Source organism: Pelodiscus sinensis, chromosome 21, assembly GCF_049634645.1.
Source record: "Pelodiscus sinensis isolate JC-2024 chromosome 21, ASM4963464v1, whole genome shotgun sequence".
Classification (NCBI taxonomy): domain Eukaryota; kingdom Metazoa; phylum Chordata; order Testudines; family Trionychidae; genus Pelodiscus; species Pelodiscus sinensis.
In genome coordinates, this window is record NC_134731.1 from 3,554,479 (window position 1) to 3,576,163 (window position 21,685).

Consider the following 21,685-nt stretch of genomic DNA (forward strand, 5'->3'; position numbering starts at 1 on the left):
TGGGGCTGTTGCAAACACTGGCGTGTGCCATCGCAACGAGGAGGCGGAGAGCAGCTCCTGAGGCAGGAAGGGCCCATAGGTCCTCACTCAGCTCTGGTGGAAAAAGAAATGGCAGCGCCCGTGGCTGTGGTCGGGGGGAAGCGTAGCAGAGTGGTGCCTATCTAATGCTGTGCTTTTCAAACTTATTTTCTCACAACCCAGTTGCGGGAAATTGAAGAAAACCCAGCATGGTTAGATCTCTTGACTAGAAGGACGGGCTCTGGGATGGGGCCAGGAATGAGGGCGGGGACTCAGGGCTGAGGCAGGGAGTTGGGGTGCAGGCTTACTTCCAGCAGCTGCCAGTCGGCGGTGCTGCAGGGGTGCTAAGGCAGTTTTCCTGCTCGTCCTTGCACCACAGACCATGCTGCGTCCCAGAAGCGGCCAGCGGCAGGTTGTGCTCCGAGGCAGAGGTGTGCAAACCGCTTTGAGCGCTGTTCTCGCCAGCAGGCACTGCCCCGCCCCCCAGCTCCCATTGGCCAGAAACCGGCCACTGGGAGAGAGGAGCCAATGCTCAGGGCAGGGACAGCACTTAGATCTCCAGAATCCACCCCCAGGAGCTGGACCTGTTGCTGGCCACTTCCGGGGTGTAGCATGGTCACCCTCCAGCAAAGTGCCTGGTGCCTGACTTTCCGGGACCCAGTATTGGGTCACGACCCATACTTTGAAAACCACAGATCTAATTTGAAGCCTGATCCAAAGCCCACTGGAATCAATGGACAGACTTGGCATGTCAGGGTACCCATCGCTCTAGTAGCTGACCATGGCATAGGCTGCTCCTTCCAAATGAGATCCCTCCTCTGAATTAGCTTCCTGTGCCTCAGTGTATTGTGTCTGCCCCAGGATAAGGAATGCTGAGATCACCAGCACTAGAAAACGCACCTCGGTGTGTTCCATTTCATTGTTACCTCCCCTCGCGCGCTTCTTGACTTGTTTTACTTTTTTATAAAACACGTTTTAGGAAATACTCAAAAGTCAAAAAGTATTCAGGACGGGAGCATCTCGCTAGCCAGGAGTGCAGAATGGATCCTGGTAAGTGCCTGGAGGAGCCGGGGCTGGGAATGTGTTTGCCGTGCGTCATGTCCGTGGGCGGTGCTAGATAAATGCCCAGGATGAATGCTGCGGGGCCGGGGTGGCATGCTCGCGAGGCAGCAGGCCTGCAGGTTGCAGTCGCATTGCCAAGCAGGGGATGAGGTTTCAGGCTGTACCTTTGAGTGTGCAAGGGGAAGCCGTGCTGGGCACAAGAGCGAGCTGGAAAGGAGGCTAAGAGGAAGTGCTTGGACTTAGTGCAGACTCAGATGTGTCTGAGACGCTGGCGTCATAACGCCGATGGGCAGAATTGAACCCGGGACCTCAGGAGCTTAGACCAGGTGCCTCCACCGCAGGCGCTAAAAGCCAGCGGGCTCTTTGCTAATGCTGTGGGGCAGACCCATGCTTCTCTCTGCAAGTGGTCTCAGTGCCGCCAGATGGGACAGTCCATCACACCCAGGAGGTGTGTGGGTTACGCGGTTACCTGTGTGTTGACTTGTGTGTTTTGAACAGCACTTCATGGCTCTCCTTGGAGCCTCACCCATTGCTTTGGTCAAACACTAAAGACCAACACAGCCCCGGCATGTGGTCCAGCGGCAGGCGCGGAGAGCATAGGCAGCCATGCTGCTCCCTTTCAAGAGTCTTTCAGTGCATTACAAAGACCAGTAACATAACAAGCCTCAATTACGGGTCTCCTGGCCCGATTGCTGAAGTGTTGCCGGTTGGTTTCTTTGCACCTTCTTGGTCGGGGTGCACGTGACTTACCAGCAGGGCCCTCCCTTCCCTCTTAGGCTTGCCTGCAGAAGAAGCGGCGCCAGGCCCTCAGCATCACAGAAGAGTTGAATGGAATCTGCACCCTGCTCACCGCAGAATTCCAGGAGGCAGCGTTCCTCAACTTCGGCAATATCCGTACGGAAGCAAAGCGAGCGACCTGTCTGTGGGGAGGGGCTGTTACCGTGGGGGCTGCCTCTGAGCTGTTCCGGTCCAGCTCTGCTCCCCTGACGCCTTTGGGCACCAGCTGGGGGGCTTCTGTTGCCCACGCAGAGGATCTAGGAATCCGGCATTTGAGCTGAATTCTACCATCTGTTATACCCATGTGGCCCTGCAGATTTCACTGGGGTTATGCAGGCTGAACATCAGAGAAGAATAAATGCGAACACTGATGTTCTGTTACTGCCTTCTGCATGATCAGGCATGTAGGGACAGATTTTTAAAAGCATTAGGCAACTAAGGATTCCAGCCAGCATCAGGTGTGATTTTCAAAAGGGCCTAAGCACCCCCATTCCCACTGATTTAAACCTCTAGGTGCTTCGATGCATTTAAAAAGCTACTCCGAGCGCTGGTTTGGGAGTCTCTGCATTTTAACCTACGTTCGTTAAAAATATGTAATTCTCAAAACTCTTCAATTGCCTTTTTTGGTTTGGTTCCGTAGTTGAGACCCAACTAAACATCAGTGCCCAAAATAACAACAACAATAATAACAACATCAACGTGTCCGATGCTGACAACTTCACCAGTGCAGAGAGGAGCATGGGTATCAGCTGTGCTGGCAATAACACATTCAACAATTCAAGGAGCAGCCATGCATGCAAAGGTAGGTGCTTGTGTAACGTCGAGAGGCGGAACCAAACCTGGGACCTCTGAAACTTAGTACATGCGCTAAAGGCCAGCTGACTCCCCGCCAATGCTGTAGAGCAGACTCATTCTTCTCTCTGGATACATCTACACAGCAGCGCTATTTTGGAATAACTGACATTATTTCGAAATAACGTAGTGTGCATCTACACAGCAAGCCATTATTTCAAAATAATGTAGCGCTGGAGGACGTCTTACTCCGATTCCTGTAACCCTCATTTCACGAGGAGGAAGGGAAGTTGGAGGAAGAGTGTTCATCCTTCGACTTCCTGCTGTGTAGGAAGCTATTAATTAAGCTATTTTGACTTCAACTACGAAATTGACATCACCGAAGTTGCATAGCTTAATTCAGCGTTTGCCCTGCTGTGTAGATGTCCCCTCTGTAAGTGGTCTTAGTGTCACTGGATGGGACAGCATGCCAAACTCAGAAGGTGCGTGGGTTACAGTAGCTGGACTCATGAGTCAGGGAAGCAAGGTGGAAAGGTGTATTAGCTGGGATCTGAAGAACTCGTACCGCTCCATTGGGGGTGAGCTGGGTAGGGAAAAGGATGACATTCTGACGGTGGCAGACTGAGGCTGCTGTGTGGTGAGGTGTATGGTAGAATAGTCATTTAGCAACTGAGGCTTTCCTGGAAGCATCTCACGACTGATGTGGCAAACTGGTGGAGTGCCCACATGTGAACCACAGTGCAAAGCCAACGAGATCTCTTCTCATCATGGCTTGGGAGACGTGACTAAAAGCGGCAGCAGCCCCACAGGGGTTCTCTCAACATTGACAGCACCAAGGAAGCTGCAGCTATCAGAGATGAGTCAACAGAAGCCCAGTGAAGATGCCAAGTTTGGACACAGGTTCCAGAGCCCCTGGTGCTGTGTAGGAATTTGGGGGAACCTTTTCTGTTCCTCCCTTCATCTTCATTCTCGCTAATGACAGGCTCCCAATTTGCAGTTCCTAGCCTCTCGTAATGCTGCATGTCCCATTGTCCTTTCCCATGTCTATTTTTAACTCTTCCCGCAGACTCAGGAATGGAGATAGCCATTGTGCTAGATGGATCAGGAAGCATCGAGCCGGAGGACTTTGAAAGAGCCAAGGCTTTCATCTCCAAGATGATGACCTGGTTCTGGAGGAAATGCCCAGAGGTGTGTGCTCTGCTTTTCCTCCTGAAGGGAGCGGGCATCTCAGACTCTGGTCACGTTTCAGCAGAGAGAACAAACAGGCTGTGGTTTCCCACGGATACTGGAAAGTTTTCAGGGTTATGCACAAAGCTGGGAGTCTAGAGAGCTGGAGTCCAGTCTCAACTCTACCCCGAGTCAATGTTTGAATAGTTTGCTGACTCCCCGTGCCTCAGTTTCCCCTTCTGTAAAATAGGGATAATTCTTTCTATGCCACGCTTACCTCCGTGTGGTCTGAGCACTCTACAAGTTTTGGGAGATATTATGGTAATAGAATCTGTGTTCCTTGCTCTAAGTCCTACTCACTTTTCAATTTGATTATGCTGAAGCAGAGAGGTTTGCGTTTTGCTCTGGCTTTGTACCTCACAGGGCGGTTGTGCTGACGGACTGCTATTTGTTCGAGTGCTCGCAGACCATCAGGCACTTGGAGCTAGTGACAGGGCAAACTACAAACTTCAGACTACTTTGTCACACTGCTGATTGTGAAATATCCACAGAACTTCTGTGCCAGTCTGTCTCCCTGGAGGGGTTTAGAACAAGAGTGAAAATCTCTCAGAGACCAGGAGAGCAAGAGTATGGAGCTTGGTTGGAGAGGAGCAACTAGACCAGCAGGGGGTGGGGTTTTCATTCCTGCAGGTGGTTTAGTCAATAAGTCGGTGGCAATTCTCCAGAGTTAGCCCCTGGCAGGTTGCCGCCGCTATATTCAGTTATGCATCTGCAGATATGGTCACCTGCACTCCCATTGGCTGTGGATCGCTGTTCCTGGCCAATGGGAGCAGCGGGAAGCCGCACAGACCGAGACACCGCTTCCGACAGCTCCCATTGGCTGGGAATGGCGATCCATGGCCAATGAGCACTGCATGAGTCCTTACCTGCGGAGGCACAGATAAATACAGCGCCAGGGGCTAACCCTGGCGAGCCACATCCAGACCATGGGCCGGTTACTGCCCACCCTGGTCTAGGTGCTCTAGACGGCTTATCAGGGAAAACTCCCAAGGTATTTTGAAACACAACTCAAGGGACAGACAGACGCCCTAGCCCTTTTGTTCCAGTGAGCCTAGTGTTTGGGGATGGAGGGAGGGCCCGGAAAGACGGGGCCAGAGCGGACGTTTGGATGGATAAGATGGCGGCCGCATTTGCCTTAAGTCAAAAAACGTTCTCCTCTCTGTGGGGTGGTCCCCACAGGGACTGCCAGAATCCAGCGGGTGATAAAAGCAGAGGGGGGAAAACGGGGAGTAAAATGGATCCAGATACTCCCCCTGTGCTGTATGTGGAGTCACGGATAGCTGAGGAGACACTTTCCACACATTCTCCCCCCCCCCCCCCGTACTAAATGCTAAGTGTGGTGCTTGGAGTCGGGCCTCGAGATCCCTGCCTCAGATCTCAGCCCGTTCTGCCTCGGTCTTCTGCCCGGCCCAGGTGACGTTTGCTGTGGTACAGTACGGAGCAGAGATCCGAACGGAATTGGACCTGCAGGAAAGCTGCAACCGGTCCTGGGCGCTCTTCAGGGTCCATAATATAACGCAGCTGGGCTCAGTGACCAAGACTGCGTCTGCCCTGCAACACGTGCTGTGAGTCTCACACCCTTGAGAGCCGCCCCTTCCCCCGCTCCCACGGGGATTTCTTCTGCTTCGTGCTCGGGGCATAGCTCGCCTTAAATCTCCCCCGGCCGAGACCCTCTGATCTCCCCCTTGGGCCTCTCCCTTTCCTCCCTTCGTACGGTATCCCCGGCCCAAAGGTCCCGCTGGCAGGGGCGGTCTGGATGTGCCTCCCCCAGGGCTTATCAGGTCTAAGGTATCCACCAGAAGAGGTTGTTAAGGGGCAAAGCAGGGGTTCCCTCCCAGCTGCCTTTGGAACATTAGAGTCCCAGTTCCCCCTGGCCTATCGGGAGAGGGGGCAGTGTGACCTAGTGGCTAGGGCACAGGTTTGGGACTCAGGAGACCTGGGTTCTGTTCCTGGCTCTGCTACTGACCTGATGGGTGACCTGGGGCAAGCCATTTCCCTTCTCCTTGCCTCAGTTTCCCATCTTTAAAATGGGGATAATGACGGTGGCCTGTTCAGTGATGTGATCTACTAAGGAACAGGGCTACTTAAGAACGAGGGGTTATTACCCTGGATGGAGCGATCCTGTCCCCGAATGGCACAAACCCACCACTAACGATTGCGTGTCCTCCACGTGTGTTAGTGCTGTGGGAGCTTCCTGGCACGCTGGAGCCGCCGTCAGGCCCCTGATGCACACGCACGCATGCCGCTGTGCCCGTGTGTTGTGTTCCATAAGGTTCGTCTGCGTTTGCGTTTCCCCAGGGATGAGATTTTCAACACCAGCCGCGGGTCTGTCACCGACGCGCCCAAGATCATCCTGGTCGTGACCGACGGGGAGATCTTCCTGGACCCGCTGCGCTTGTCGGACGTGATGAGCTCCCCGGCAATGGCCACGATCCGGCGCTACGCCCTGGGGGTACGTGTGCCGTGACGCGCGGGCCCAGCTCCGGCGCGGTCACACCTGTCAAAGGCCTGGTCCTCCCAGAGTGCAGAACCCGGCCAGTTCTGGTACCCTATCCAGCAGCGGCGTAGCCAGCAGGGCCCACTCGGGGGGTCCCCGAATTCAGGGGAGAGGGAAATGCTGGGGGGGACACACGGTAAGCCCCAGCATGCCAACCTCGCGCCTGGGCTGCAGCGCCGGGCAGATGAGGGTGAGCCCAGCACACTGACCCTGCTCCGGGCTGGGGCCTGAGGGGAGCCCTGGAGGGCTTCAGGGGGCGTGGGCGTGGATGGGCCACCCATGGCCCAAGCACTTGCACAAACACCCCGCTGCGGGGGGGGGGGAGGGGCTGTGCTCGAGGGCAGAAGCTGTGGGGAGCGGGCCCAGCGCTGCAGGGGGAGGGGAGAAGGCGCCAGACAGAGAGAGCCTGAGAGAGCCTGGCTGACGTGTCGTCTGCGGGGAGCAGGCGGGAGGCGCGCGCTGCGGCGAGCAGCTTTCTCTGTCTGCCAGAAGGGGAAACGGCTGGGGAGCAGGACGCAGCCTGCGGGGGGGGGGGGGGTTCAGGAGATGGAGCTGGCTGCCGGTGCCCAGTTTTGCAGTGCTCTCCGCAGCCGCGTAGTGGTTGGGACGGCCCTGAGCTGGAGGGAAGTGGCAAGGACGCAAGGGAGCAGCAGCTTCTGCAGAAAATCGTCTGCAAGGTCATGCACGTAGACGTCCTGGACCCAGACAGCCTTCCAGAGTTCACTGTGAATGAACGAGATTCTGAGCGGCCCTGGGCAGACTCCAGGAAATAGGCTGGCCAGGTGTCCCGTTTTGAACCAGACAGTCTAGTATTTGAGCTTTCTGTTCGGGAAACAAATGGAGAAAATATGAATGAGAAAATAGAACGGGCCAGTATTTTCTAAAGCAGATGTGATGTGGATTGGATGTCATGTCAAATGTGTCCGATATTTTTGTTGAAACCATCTGGCAGCCCTACCAGCAAACCCCATGGTATTTCTCACAACCTCCCCTCCGCTCGCCCTCCCAGGGTGTGAGTAAATCCTGGCGCTCCTCCGGGGATGCTTATTAATTAATTAGCTAATTTACTGGCATAGTCCCATCTGCTGCTCAGTCCCGGTTGTACTCTGACCAGCACTTCCACAGTGGAGCAGAGTAAACCTGCTGAGCTGAGGAACTCGGGTGAATTGCTGTCTCGGAGAGAAGGGCTGGCGCTGGTTTAGGGCCCCTGGGCTTCCCCTGGCCCCCCTGGTAGAGGAGGGGTCAGATTAGCGATTTCCTTGCAGCTGAATCAATCAGAATGAATGAGGATTCCCTCCGGAATCCAGGCTCCTGGCTGCAGGCGACGGCTCCCTCCGCTGTTGCTCGGAGAGTTGTGGATCTCTTGGGCGTTTGCTTGTTTTGTGGTAGAAATGTAGCCGTGATAGTCTTGTGTCTCTCTGCAAAGACTTCCCAGGACTAGCCTAGGGCTCGCCTTTCCCTCCGTAGGTCGGAGACGCCTTCAGCAAGCAAAAGGCTCTGAACGAGCTGCAGCTCATTGCTTCGGACCCTGATGACCGTTACTTGTTCAAGCTGCCTGACTACGAGGCCTTGGTCGGCTTCCTGTTGGTGCTGGAGAGGAGTATTTTGGGGACTTCAGGTAACAGGCCGCTGGCATGATGAGGGCCGCAGATTTGTAAATAAAGCGCCAAACCTCAGGCTGTTCAAGGCATCGTTCGTTTTCTGCCAAAGCATCACAGAAACGAAACTAAAAGCAAATCAGCTGACATCCCGGGGTAACAGAATGCCAGAGACTTCCCTGGCTTGAGGCAGCCTGCAGGGGAGAAGACAGACCCTGCCCTATTTGATCCAGCCTCCCCTTCCTTTTATACTCTGCCTCCTCTGACCTGCAACTGCAGCTCCTGGGGCCGAGGCCTGCAACTAGAGCTCCCTGTTTGAAGGGACTGGAGGGAGGTAGCAGCGCCCAAGACCCGGTGCTCTGTGCCGGGCAGATGGCTTCCATTGAGTGCCGTACTCAGAGGTCTTGTCGTGTGCACCTTGTAGAGCTGCAGAGCTCAGGCCCAATGACGGCAATTCAGGGCCCCAGGGCAGAAATCAGCGAGCCCCCTACCAATGTTCCCTCTAATTTTTTCCATCCATGTGCAGAATAAATTTTGTTATGTGCACCAAGGCATGTGCTGGTGTGCACGACCAATAGAAACATGCTGCCAGGTATGGGTGCTGTGGGCACTCTGCTCATCAGCTGGGAGGTGTTTGAATGTCTCCGGAGTGGCCGCTGAAGCGCTCAGCTTACAAGGGGACACAGCTCCCCAGGGGGTCCTGGCTTTGGGCCCCACTGCAAAGCCTATTTTCATTTTTTATTTCCTTTCTCCTCCCACCCCTTCGTTTCTTCTGTCTACCTGCCTCTCTCCCAGAGGAAGGGCTCGGCTATGAAAACCAGAACAGCAACAATAACAACATCCACTCTGGCCCGGAGGAGGAGGAGGAGATCGAAGACTCATGTAAGCAATAAAATACCGTGCACAGGGATTGCACCGATGACTAGAATAGCCCAGGATCCCCCTGCGTGGCAGATGATCGCTGCCCTCTGAACGCTGGCCCTGGAACGGCAGGCGTTGCCGCTCCGTGCCCGCCTGGTCTCTATGCCACATTTCTCGAAGGGCTGGAATGACCAGGGTCCTACTCAAAAGCTCTGAGCTCCTGGCCACCTTCTCCTGTCCCTGCAGACTCAGGGACGGAAATCGCCATCGTGCTGGACGGATCCGGGAGCATCGAGCCGGAGGATTTTAAAAGAGCCAAAGCTTTCATCTCCAACATGATGAAAACCTTCTATGAGAAGTGCTTCGAGGTAGCCCCCTGCTTCGGCTATCGGTCTGCCAATACGGCAGCTGCTGTGCTTTATGAGCATTGCCCCTTTGGCCCGCGGGACTAGCCGAAGGCTGTTCTTGTTAGGGTAGGATGTAAGGGATACAGTGTAGGTGCAGGAGGCTTATTCACACGACACGCACACACAGAGGCTTCTCTGAGCACAGTGGGAACCCACAACAATAGGCCATTTCCCGGTGCAGGCGTCCCCAAGTCTGCCTCTCCTGGGAACTGTGTGTCTCTCTGCTTCCTCACAACTCACAACGGCTTCCCCTCGCTTCCTGCCCACGTCCCGCAACCGATATCCTAGCCCCTGTCTTTGCACCCAAGGGAACCCTGCCGATCTGTCTGTTGGCTCTGCCTTGGGCAGTCATCCCCGTTATTTCCCACTGTTTTACTGTTGGGCTGCCTTTTTCTGTGGAGCCTGAAAGAGCGCTTGGCATAGCTACTGTTTCTAGCACAATCTATACAGGTCTTTGGATGCCAGAGTCCCCCGCAGGCCGCCATTAGCACCTTTCCACATAACATCCTTTATATTCATCATTGTTGTGCCGGTAGCTCCTGCAGGCAAGGGTCCCTGGTGCAAGGCGCTGTACAAAAATATAGCCAAGAGACAGTCCCTGCCTTGAAGTGCTTACCTTGTGCGGTGATCACGCCAGGGCAGGCCGGGTCAGCCCTGGAATGGGAGAGCTGCAAAGGAAAGCCACGGTGCAGCGCGGAGTGGCGCTGGTGAATTCATTACGATCCCACATAATTCTTTCTGCAGATGGGTGGCAAAAAAAAACCCCCAAAAGGAACTCACCCTCACCCCCACCCCTCCCACCTCCGATTCTTGTCTAAATCTCCCCTCTCTCTGAACAGTAAATTCAGAACTTGCTGTGGTGGCTTTCATTTTTCTGAACTAACGTAACTTTTCTTTTAAAACGTGGTGTTCATCTCTTGAGAATAGAGATGCGATTTCTGCCGGAAAAGTGTTTGCTTTCTGGCCTTCCCTAAACAATTCACACTATACTACAAGGCCAGAAAAGCGACTACTGTGGTCAGCCAATCTGACCTCCAGCAGAACACAAGCCAGAGGGAGTGTCTGAATGAATTCCTGTTTGAACTAGAAACAGGACTATGTAGCACTTTAAAGACTAACAAGATGGTTTATTAGTGTTACATAGTCCTGGTTTTTGTTTCAGCTGCACCAGACTAACACGGCTACATTTCTATCGCTGTTTGAACTAGAGCAGCCCTTTTAGAAAAACGTCCAAGCTCGATTTACAAATGGTCGGTGATGGAGAATTCACCATAACTCTTGGCAATTTGTTTCCCTGTTAAAAATTGTGCTTTATCTCCGGTCTGAATTTGCCCTTTTCCCCATGAATGCTGTTCCCTTCACTGGGATTGGCTTGACTGGTTGTTTCTGAGAGCCCCATTGTCTGGATCAGCTACCAATACTGGCCTCTTCCCTGATACTTCTTTCTAGTGTGATTTTGCCCTGGTGCAGTATGGAGAGGAGATCAGAACAGAGTTTGACCTGAAGGACAGCTGGAACGCTAACGCCACTTTCCAGAAGGTTCAGAACATCACCCAGTTAGGCAACGTGACCAAAACAGCCTCTGCCATCCAACATGTGCTGTAAGTAACACCAGGAGAAATGCAGAGACTGTATTTCTCAGCCAATTCCTAAACAGCGGCGTGAACATGCGGCGCCTAGAACGGGTCACGTCCCTGTAACCGGCCAGATGGGTCACTTCTGGGAGGCAGGTACGTTTTCTCCCGGACTCTGAGCATATGCAGGCCCACCGATGGGGTTGGGGGACGATGGGGGAATTGCTGGCACCCCAGGCCTTTTAAATTGCCACCAAGTGGCTCTGAGGGCTGAGGGCAGGGCTGCCCCAGCTCCACCCCGTCTGCCTGAGACTCCGCCCTTTCTGGGGGCATAGAGCTGCCCCCCCATATTTCCAAGGGCCCACGCTGGCTGTCAGCTCCCCCGATCATATTCTACAAGTCCTGAGACTTCCTGACTCTCCCAGTGAGCCTGCTTATCGAAAGGCTACAATACCCGGGGGAGTGGGAAAGCAGAGAAGTCAGGCCAACAGACTGGGAGGTTTGACCTCCTTTGACCTGTGCGCTGGCTTGCTTTTCCTGGTTTAGGGAATGTCAGCTGGCCGGCTGACAGCCGGTTGGCAACGTGAAAGCCCAAACCCCCTGGCCTTTCGGACACCCGGCAGGCAAGGAAAAGAAAAGCTGGCAAGCATCTGGAGATGCACAAAACAAACCTGTAGAATGGAACCAAGACTGGAGCTAATCAAGCTGGTCCCTGTTCTTCTCAATGGGACCAGCTTGATACCGGGTTCTTCTCAATGGGAATGGTACCGGGGCTTTTAACCTCTCAGCCAGCGATGAATGGCCTCTTTCATCTCAATGGGCCGCAAGATTGTCTCCCGGGAGAGAGTAGTTTTGCTCACTGCGCTGGCATACCTAGAATGTGCGGGGGGATCTGACTGAACCGTAGCAGCGCTGTGATTGGATGCCGAGGGAGTGCCTGGCTCTCACAGCCAATGGGGTGTGGAATCATCACGTATCTCCCGTCGTGTGCCCTGGCTTTAGGGGGTGTCACTGTAGTAAAACTGGTGGGGAAAAATGGATGGAAACCAACGGGATCTGGCAACCCTGTCTCTGGCGGGGCCCAGAAAGGCTGCATGTGGCCTGCAGGGTGTCCATCGCTGCTCTATGCTGAATGGCCAACTCCAGCCCAGGTCAGCTGTGGCTGTGAAATCCTTGACCCCATGGGGGCAGCTAGGAGGCCTTTGTGGAGTGAGATATCGGTCTCTGTCCAGTCCCTGCTGGGATACAGGCCCCCATCCCTGTATCCCAGCAGGGACCCCATCCCACGCACCACTGGGATAAGACGATTCCCTTCTCGGAGCCTCAGCACAGAGGCCAAGACCTGAGTGGACCTGGGGCATGTTCTCTAGTCATCATGTTGGTCTCTGCACATGATGGATGCAGTTTCCAGTCATACCTTTACAGTAGTGGGTAGAGGACATAAGAACGGCCATACTGGGTAGGGCCAAAGATCCATCTGGGCCAGTGTCCTGTCTGCCCACAGTGGCCAATGCCAGGTGCCCCAGAGGTGTTGTACTTAAAAGAAGCACTCGGGATCTTTTTCAGGGGGATAAGGCAACATGCCACATTTATTGATCACACACAGAATAATCAACACTTATCATATGCATATGATATATATATATATATATATATATATATGTCACTCATGCACTCACACACACACACACACAAGCACACTTCGTCTTGCTGTTGTTACCAATGAGTAGCTCCCCTTAACTTCACTGGCCAGGTGAGTTTGATGGGGGAGGGGTGGAGCTGGGCTTCTGCCGATCCGGATCAATGCTCCGATGGTGACAAGACGAAACCCGGGGTCCTCTGCAAGACACCTCACTTTTATAGCATCCCTCTCATATGCAAATATATCCCAGATCCAAAATCTGGGTCTGTGTCCATTGGTCCCTTTGTGCTGCAGAGAGGGTGTTTTCCAAAGAAGGTGCCTGCTTCTAATCCCCAAGGCCGTCAATATGTCTGCTCTTCTTTCTTGAGCCCACTTGACACCTTGGGTCTGGCTTCCACCCCCTCTTCAACTGTTGAGGCTGTCTGGAGGTGCTTGGCTCCCAAGTCTTACTCATTCACACCTCATTCATTCAACAGGGCAATTGATTACAGAGTGGGGGGCAGATCTTATTCTACTCCTAGCAAAAGACATTTTACCACTTTAACTATATACTCAGTTTTCTACAAGTTTTCTATATAGGGTTCTAATACAAAGTTACAAGGTTATATGGATTAATACAAAGTTACAAGGTTATATGGAGAAGCACAACGTCAAGTCATATGAATAGTGATAGAGATGTAGCCGTGTTAGTCTGGTGTAGCTGAAACAAAATACAGGACTATGTAGCACTTTAAAGACTAACAAGATGGTTTATTAGATGATGAGCTTTCGTGGGCCAGACCCGCTTCCTCAGATCAAATAATGGAAGAAAGTAGCCACAACCATATATACCAAAGGATAAAATTTTTAAAAAATGAACACACATGAAAAGGACAAATCACATTACAGAACAGAAGGGGGATGTGGGGGGGGGGGGGGGGGGAAGGAAGGTGAATGCCAGTGAGTTAATGATATTAGAGGTGGGGAAGGGGAAATGTCTGTGAGTTAATAGTATTAGAGGTGATAATTGGGGAAGCTATCTTTGTAATGTGTAAGATAGCTGGGGTCTTTGTTAAGTCCCGTGCGGAGAGTGTCGAATTTTAGCATGAATGCCAGTTCAGAGGATTCCCTTTCAAGTGCAGATTTGAATGTCTTCTGAAGTAGGATGCAGGTTAGCAGGTCATTGAGACTGTGTCCTTTCTGGTTGAAATGACATGAAGTAATATATATAATACATAGATTTATCTACAGAGGGATTGAACAGAATAGGGAATCATCACGTGATCCCTCCCCTGTCGCCCATTCCCAGCCTCTGGCAAACATTCCTGCCCATCCTGGCTAGTAAGTATTGATGGATATAACCTCCATGAATTTATCTAGTTCTTTTTGGAACCCTGTTAAAATCCAGACCTTCACAACATCCTCTGGCAAGGAGTTCCACAGGTTGACTGTGTGCTGCGTGAAGAATGAGAGGAGGGATCTGAGAGGCTGAACCAAATTCACTATGGAGAGGGGGGTTAAAAATCTGGTCATTAAGTTGTGTGAAGGTGAACGGAAAAGTCTTCAGGATTTAAGTCCTTTCTCTGGGCCTCAGCACAACTATTACCTAGACATTCACAGGAACTCAGCTGCTCTGTCAGTCCATCTCCCTGCCCCCAGAGTCTCATTCTGTGTATAACAATTTTCACAGGGATTCTATCTTCAATGAGAGCCAGGGGTCCCAGAAAAACGCTGCCAAGATCATAGTTGTGCTGACAGATGGGGAAATATTCCTGGATCCAATGAACTTAACAACCGTGATCAATTCATCCAAAATGGCAGGAATTGACCGCTATGCCATCGGGGTAAGTTGGGAATAGCCAGAGGCTCTTCTTCTAATCTGTCCCCCTGCATGTAGCCGGTATCCCTCATTAAAAAGCAGGGCGAGAAAGGAAGAGCGCACATGGAAACCCCGTAAATGATGGAAATTAATAAATTAAAAACAAAACCACCTCTCTGAGAGCATGTCTGCACTAGGAAATTATTCTGAAATAGTTATTTTGGGAGTTATTTCAAAATAAGCTATTTCAAAATAGCGTGTCTATACCACAGAGAAGCCTCGAAATTAGTCCGAGGCAGCTCCCTGAATGTGGACGCTCTACCTCAACGTAGAGCCCCAAGAAGCACTGGGGAATAATTACTTTGAATGTCGCTGGGGAGTAGTTATTTTGAAATAGCAATAGTGGAGCGTCCACATTCCCACTATTTCGAAATAACTCTTTCAAAATACAGTAAGTGTTATTCCTCCTAGAAAGCAGGAGCTTTCATTTTGAAATAACCAGCCCCTTATTTTGAAATAATGGGCTTGGTTTGGACACTCTGCTAGCCTTTCCAAAATAAGGGGAGTTATTTCAAAATACTTCCCTAGTGCAGACCAGGGCTGAGTTAATAATAGGAGCAACAGGTAAATAAAATCCAACTCAACTCGGTGGAGTACTGCAGTGTCAAGTCTCTTGTGGACTTCCTCTGACATCATTTACACCACCTTTTCCTCAGCTGCCTTTACTTGTTCCTCTCTCTTTCCTCTGAAATGTCCTCAAAGTTCCTCTGAAACTTGTTACAGCTAAGTTTCTCTACCTCACCTATAAGCCCTCACAACATCCATCTTCACTTGGACCCTGTTCACTCCTACACCTTGAGGGCATGTCAACACTTCTGGAGGTCGATCTTCTAGGCTGCGTCTAGACTGGCATGATTTTCCGGAAATGCTTTTCATGGAAAAGTTTTCCATTAAAAGCATTTTCAGAACAGAGCGTCTAGATTGGCACGGACGCTTTTCCGCAAAAGCACTTTTTGCGGAAAAGTGTCCGTGCCAATCTAGACGCGCTTTTCCGCAAAAAAGCTCCGATCGCCATTTTCATGATCGGGGCGTTTTTGCGGAAAACAAATCTGAGCTGTCTACACTGGCCCTTTTGCGCAAAAGGGACTTTTGCCCGAACGGGAGCAGAATAGTATTTCCGCAAGAAGCACTGATTTCTTACAGTAGGAAGTCAGTGCTTTTGCGGAAATTCAAGCGGCCAGTGTAGACAGCTGGCAAGTTTTTCCGGAAAAGCGGCTGATTTTCCGGAAAAACTGGCCAGTCTAGACACAGCCCTAGTGTTTGATATAGCGGGTCTAATGTAGACTCATAAATCAAATGCTGAGGGCCGCCCCCGCTGGCATCCGGTACTCCTTATTCTGCAAGGAGTAAGGGAAGCGGATGGGTGTGTGCGCTCCCGTCAGCCTCCTGCTGTGTGGATGCTGCCATGGCTCGACTTAAAGTCAGGCGCATCCAGCCACGCAAAATGCATCCCTTAAATTGACCTGCCTGTTCTAGTACAGACCCAGGCCTGTTGTGCTCTGCTGTGTGCTCTGACCAGTCATCTTTGCTGTTCCTACTTCACGTCCAACTTCTCTCATACTTAACCATTTTGGAACAAAGCAGCTTCCTTGCCTGGTGTCTGGCGACTGTCTCCACATTTAAATCTCTCCTTGAGGCTCCCTGCATTGTGTTCATATTGCAAAATGCAATGTACACGATAAAGCCAGTGGGTGTTCAATATGGGTGTGTCTAAACTACATGGCTCCATCGGTGGAGCCATGTAGATTAGGCTGATCAGCAAAGGGAAATGAAGCTGCGATTTAAATAATTACGGCTTCATTTAAATTTAAATGGCTGCCACGCTGAGCCGAGAAACAGCTGATCTGGATGCTCCCGCGCTGACCTGAAAGCCCATTATCGACCTCCCTGTTATGCCTCGTAGGATGAGGTTTACCAGGGAGGTCAATAAAGGGTTTTCGTGTCAGCAGGGGAGCGTCCAGACTGCCCCGATCTGTCGACAAACAGCTGATCGGCAGAGCAGGGCAGCCATTTAAATTTAAATGAAGCCGCAATTATTTAAATTGCGGCTTCATTTCCCTTTGCCGAACAAACAAATCTACATGGCTCCGTCGACGGAGCCATGTAGTTTAGACGTACCCTATGTGTTTTAAAAAAGCACTAAGGTACGACAAGTCCAAACTCTGTCTTCACTCATGGCACTGAAAGAGGGGAATGGCACATGCATAAGTCACAATGAATAAATAAAAGTGTTTAAAATCTTGCCTGAAAATCCATAGTTTTCAAAACTGACTGGTGGGACGTGGGCAAGAATTTAGCTACACATCTCCCAGGGAAACAAAAGAATGGAAATATTAATTCTTCGTTAGTTCACTTCAATCAACTTTATCAGTCAGCACCGCTCCTTGGTTCTTAGAGAGTGGGGATAGCTTGGAGACATTTTGTATCTTCTTCTACCAAAAAACAAAAAATATCAGCCTAAAAGTGATTCTAAACATGGCAGAATATTTCGCTTTCAGTGCCACACTTAATACAAAGAGTTTTGGAAATAAACTATTTTTAAAATTGTGAATTGACTTCATTTGCATCTTCAAAGAAAGAAAATGTAACTGGTGGAGCTCAACTTTGTTCAATATTATTATCATCCACAACAGCTCCTTAGGGATTTGGGCCACTGGTTTTAGATATCTGAAACACGAGCACCTTGGTTCTAGTTGGTAATTACCTCGGGAGAAAGACAGGTTCAAAAGGCATTCTATAAAGGTGAAAGAAGTTTTATTTTGCGCATGAGCTGCAGGAACAGAAACTCCGAGGACTGTGTGATGGGGAGGAAATAGAAGGTTTATTATGGAGCGTGTACAAGACAGAGACACCAGGAATCAGGACACATTTATTACTAAGACTAAACTAACGAGCTGCTTGATTTCTAAACAAATTCAGAAGAGTAATTCTTTAGCAGAGAGTTATACAGAGAAACTTCAGCTTTGATATTTGCCCCTCCTCAGCAGCTTAGACTCTCCTTTTCCTATTCCGCTACCACAAATACGACATGAGCCTGTAATGTGGATCTGTTCCCTAAAGGCCCGATACCGGGAGCCCTGAGAACATGCAACTTACTGACATCAACTGCAATTGCAGCTGCTGTCGGGATGCACTCAGCATGGAGCCCCTTGCAGATTCCTGGGGAGTTATGACCCCCGAACGGATGTAGCTAGGAAAAGCCACCGTTTTTCCATCCAGGTGCTGCTCTTCTTCATTGCTCTTGGTCTCTGCCACAGGTGGGAGACGCCTTCAACAAGCCCAAAGCCCTAAGTGAGTTGCAGCTGATCGCCTCTGATCCAGATGAAAGTCATTTATTCCGGGTGACCAATTATTCGGCGTTAGATGGGCTCCTTTCAACCCTGCAGCAGAAGATCATTGCGACAGAAGGTGAAGGGGGAACCGCTACCTTCTTGCCCTGTCTGAGCAACCACAAGAAGACGCATGGGTGGTGGGTAACATAGGCAAGGGAAGGCATTGCCTTCCCAAAACTGACTACGCTTTTCACCGGCCACCTGGGAGGGCTGCTGGTGCAGTGTGGCAACCTAGTTCATCAGCCGCCTGGGAGGACTGGGGCTGCTGTGTGGTTGCCCTAGGCACTCTGAACCCCTAGGAAAGGTGGGCCATGCCACCCACTGGGTCTGGGGGCAGTAACCTTGGCTGGGGGCTTGGCTTGACTCCATGGGGATGAGATTGTGGAAAGGGCGGGGCCTTGGTCAGAAAGGGCGGGGCCTTGGTCAAAAGGGGGTGGGACTTTGGTCAGAAGGGGCGGGGCTTTGTGCTTGCCTTCCTCAGCAGGCTTTCACCCACCACCCATGAGAAAATGACTCACCCAGTCCTCTTCTGCTTTTCAGGGACGGCGGGAGATATTACAGAATATGAGCTGGCACAAACTGGTTTCAGCGCACAGATCTTGGACAAGGCAAGTGGGTGGTGCACTTTCACTGTGGCAGATGTGTGCAAGGCACTGTTGTTCTGTGGTTTGGGAGGCTGCAAAGAATTGATTCTATTTCCTACATAATGACCCATGCTCCAGCGTGAGAGCCAGACCAGTCAAATCCCCTTCGACTGGTATCTCTAGATTGCATATAGATTCCACTTGCATCTGCTCGCTGGCTGGTAGATCTGATTTCAGTGGCTAATGCACATATGGACTCTTCCTTGAGAGTAACTGGTGTATCTTTACCAAAATTGGCTTTGTTTCATGCTGATGCCAGGGAGTCAGGGGACCTGGATTCTGTTTCCCACGCTGCTGGTTTTTATCTGACCATAGGGTAGTGGGATGGGGTCAAGCCAGAGGGGTACAGGAGAGTGATGGAGCTTTCCAGAGTCAAGTGAGTCAGACTATTCAGAACACCTGGGGCCAATTAAGAACCAGTTGAGGCTGGTTAAAGAGTTCCTCTTCAGTGTGTGAGGAAGGAGCTGAGGAGAGAAAGTGGTGGAGAGTCTGGGAGAAGAAAGTGCACGTAGGTCCCAGGAGGAAGACTCCCCAGTAAGGAAGGTGCTGGAGAAGGCTGTGGGGAAGGGGCTCAGGGATTTGTAGCATTCACACAGCTGTTACCGGAAACATTAGAGACAGCTGCTATTATAGGGTCCCTGGGCTGGAATCCGGAGTAGAGGGCAGGCCTGGGTCTCCCTCCTCCCTCTCCCCCCAACTCCCGATCCCCATTTCAGTACTAGAAATAGAGTGGGTTCGTCCTACCTTTTACCATTCTGTGTGCGTGTGTGCGCGCGTGCAAAGATTATGAAGTTTGGTTTCCCCTCTTTTCCCCATGCTGGCCAATGACGAGAGTAGCTCAACCAATAGCAGGCCAGTGTCTAAATTAAGGGCTGCTGCGAGCCTCTGAGACAAGCATGGGACCCACTCAGGTTAAGGAGGAGCTTTGGCACACCTCAGTGTGCTTCAGATTCCCCCTCTGGGGAATGGGAATAGAAGTGCCAGTCGAGCGTCTGGGGGAGACGAGAGGCTGAACACGTTGATATTTGCTAAAGCTTTTTCAGATCCTTAGGCACAAAGTGCAGGAGAAGGGCAAATGGGGATTCACATCCATCCCTCTCTTCTGTCTTCCCCTCTGTGAACTCGGCAGCAGCACATACTGGTTGGCGCGGTGGGAGCCTTTGACTGGTCGGGTGGCGTTCTGCTGTATGATTTGGTAACCAAGACGGCCGCTTTCCTGAACGAATCTAAAGAAGCAAAGGGAGCCAGATACAGCTACCTAGGTAAAAAGCACCCCCTGCCAGCCCAGGAGCAAGCAGATGGCTCCAGTCCTGCTCCCAGTACAGCTAATGGGAGAAGGATCAGGCCAAATATCTCGATATGTGGGTGGTGCATAGTGGGTGATGTGCCAGCGTTGAAAACGGTTAACCCAACGAACAGCAAACCTCACAGGAACTGGCTGCACCTCTGTTTCCCGTAGCCGGGAAAAGGGGCTGAGACAGAAATACTTTCCCTGCCACCCAGCAGCACAGTGGTCACGCTCACTGACAGCATATACACCCTGGCATCCGCTGCGCCCTGCTAATACGCACTGCTTCCTGTACCACAACTCTCAGAGAGAATGGAATCTTTCGGCGCCTGAAATGGGGAAATATTCCATGTGCTGCGGAGACGGGAGAGCAAACAGCTCCTGAATCCTTACCAATCTTGGCCTGGTGTGCTGGAAGACTGTTCAAAATGTGTTCCAAGTTTTTGTCTTATTAACACAAGCTCTTTATAGCATTGGGAGTCCTGTTATCTCCTGATACAGGTTGCACCTCTCTAGTCCGGCGCCCTTGGGACCTGACCGGTGCCGAACCAGAGAATTTGCCAAACCACAGGAGGTCAATATTGTCTAGCAGCATCACCAATGCTTCCATTGCTTCCTAGGCTCTGAGAAGACTGTTAGGGGTAAATTAGAACTAAACAACAGTGCAGAACACTGAGAGCCAGCACTGGTGGCTGTAAACAAACTTAATGGGACCACGGGAAACTTGGCCACACTCATGATAAGTGGACATGTGTCTAACTAAAATCATGCCAGACCACGGATGTTGCCAGACTAGAGAGGTTCAACCTGTATTAGATTTAGCTCCAGAAATCTCTCCATTTTAGTTACAGGTGCTCTGGCCTGTGTGTGTCTTAAATACCCCACCACAATGCTTGTCCTTTCTTCTCCCCGGGAGCTTTCTTTTTCTGAATCCCTCTCATGGTATAAAGTCTCCTTTATTATGGATTTTTAACCTGTCGGCCTCCACAGGCAATTAAAGTGAGGCCCAACAGGTGTACATTGCAGGGAACAATCCAGGCTCCGTGATTAAACGCTGGGAATGTGTTCAAAACGTTATCGAGCGTGGCTACTGCGGAGCCATTTACATCAGCGAGGGGCAAGCCAAACTAGTGAATGGGCTGCGTGAGTGGCCCTCCTTCATCGCGGGGGGCTGCAAGGTGATCTCCCAGGTTAGAGTTATGTTGTTCTCTGCACTTGTGTCCCTAGAATTTGCGGGGTGAGCTGATTTGAATCGTAGCAGCGCATTGATTGGAAGCAAAGGGAGCGCACAGCTCTCACAATCAGTGTTGTGTGCAATCAGCGTGCTGCTCGCGCTACGTGTCCTTGCTTCACGTGCGTGTCACTTACTAACACAGGCGGGGAAAAAACTACGCAGACGGAAACCAGCCGAATCGGGGAACCCTGTGGGTGGGCAACAGTAAACACAATGTCTCGTGAGCCTAACAGAACCCCAATGGGCCCACCATTGAGTCACTTTCTCTCAGGCAAGTCACCATCTCCTGGTATTTCCTAATCCGTCTTTTGAGTGAGATGGGACCACACCAAAACCGTGGCCCACGACAGCCTCCGACACAGGAGTTTTGGTTCCTGCTCCAGGGCTCGATTTCAATGTCCTGGCCCGTCTCTAGCGCTGTGACGCTCCACGTGAGAATCTCAGCTCCAGCGTGGGTGTCCCTGGCTTTTGAGCTGAGCGATAAAGTGCTGCACTGATCACGCGTCGTTTCTGCTAAATGCAGGGTACAGCGTGGCTGCAGCGACCACACAAGAGGGTGCTTTGTACATTGCCGGAGCTCCCCAGCACAGCATGACGGGGAAAGTGCTGGTGTTTCAGAAAGATCGTGTAAAGCAAATCCTGCAAGGAGATCAGGTACGTGGGCTTTGTTCAGTCTCTGGTGGCCATAAAGTGGGCTGACAGCATTATGTCCGGAGGAAAAAAATACACTCCACGTGACTTTGTGGCAATGCTGCCATTACAGAGCATTTTCCTGCATACACTTCCCCTAACTGGAACTTCCCCTGCATTTTTCTCCAGGCAGATCCTGGTGTAAAGTATCAGAGCCTACTTGACCTATGAAAATTTACACTAG

The 21,685-nt window shown here is 51.4% G+C and overlaps 1 protein-coding gene across 1 annotated transcript in view; it reads left to right on the plus strand.

Moving 5' to 3' along the window:
* Positions 1 to 21,685, plus strand: part of ITGAE (integrin subunit alpha E) — a 72,124-nt gene that overhangs the window by 17,496 nt on the left and 32,943 nt on the right. The window contains 15 exon segments of the mRNA XM_075904627.1: positions 998 to 1,068; positions 1,857 to 1,974; positions 2,498 to 2,659; positions 3,716 to 3,837; positions 5,290 to 5,441; positions 6,175 to 6,328; positions 7,841 to 7,991; positions 8,767 to 8,853; positions 9,079 to 9,200; positions 10,689 to 10,840; positions 14,125 to 14,278; positions 17,571 to 17,721; positions 18,186 to 18,253; positions 19,419 to 19,551; positions 21,335 to 21,465. Of these exon segments, the coding sequence (XP_075760742.1) occupies positions 998 to 1,068; positions 1,857 to 1,974; positions 2,498 to 2,659; positions 3,716 to 3,837; positions 5,290 to 5,441; positions 6,175 to 6,328; positions 7,841 to 7,991; positions 8,767 to 8,853; positions 9,079 to 9,200; positions 10,689 to 10,840; positions 14,125 to 14,278; positions 17,571 to 17,721; positions 18,186 to 18,253; positions 19,419 to 19,551; positions 21,335 to 21,465 (1,928 nt within the window).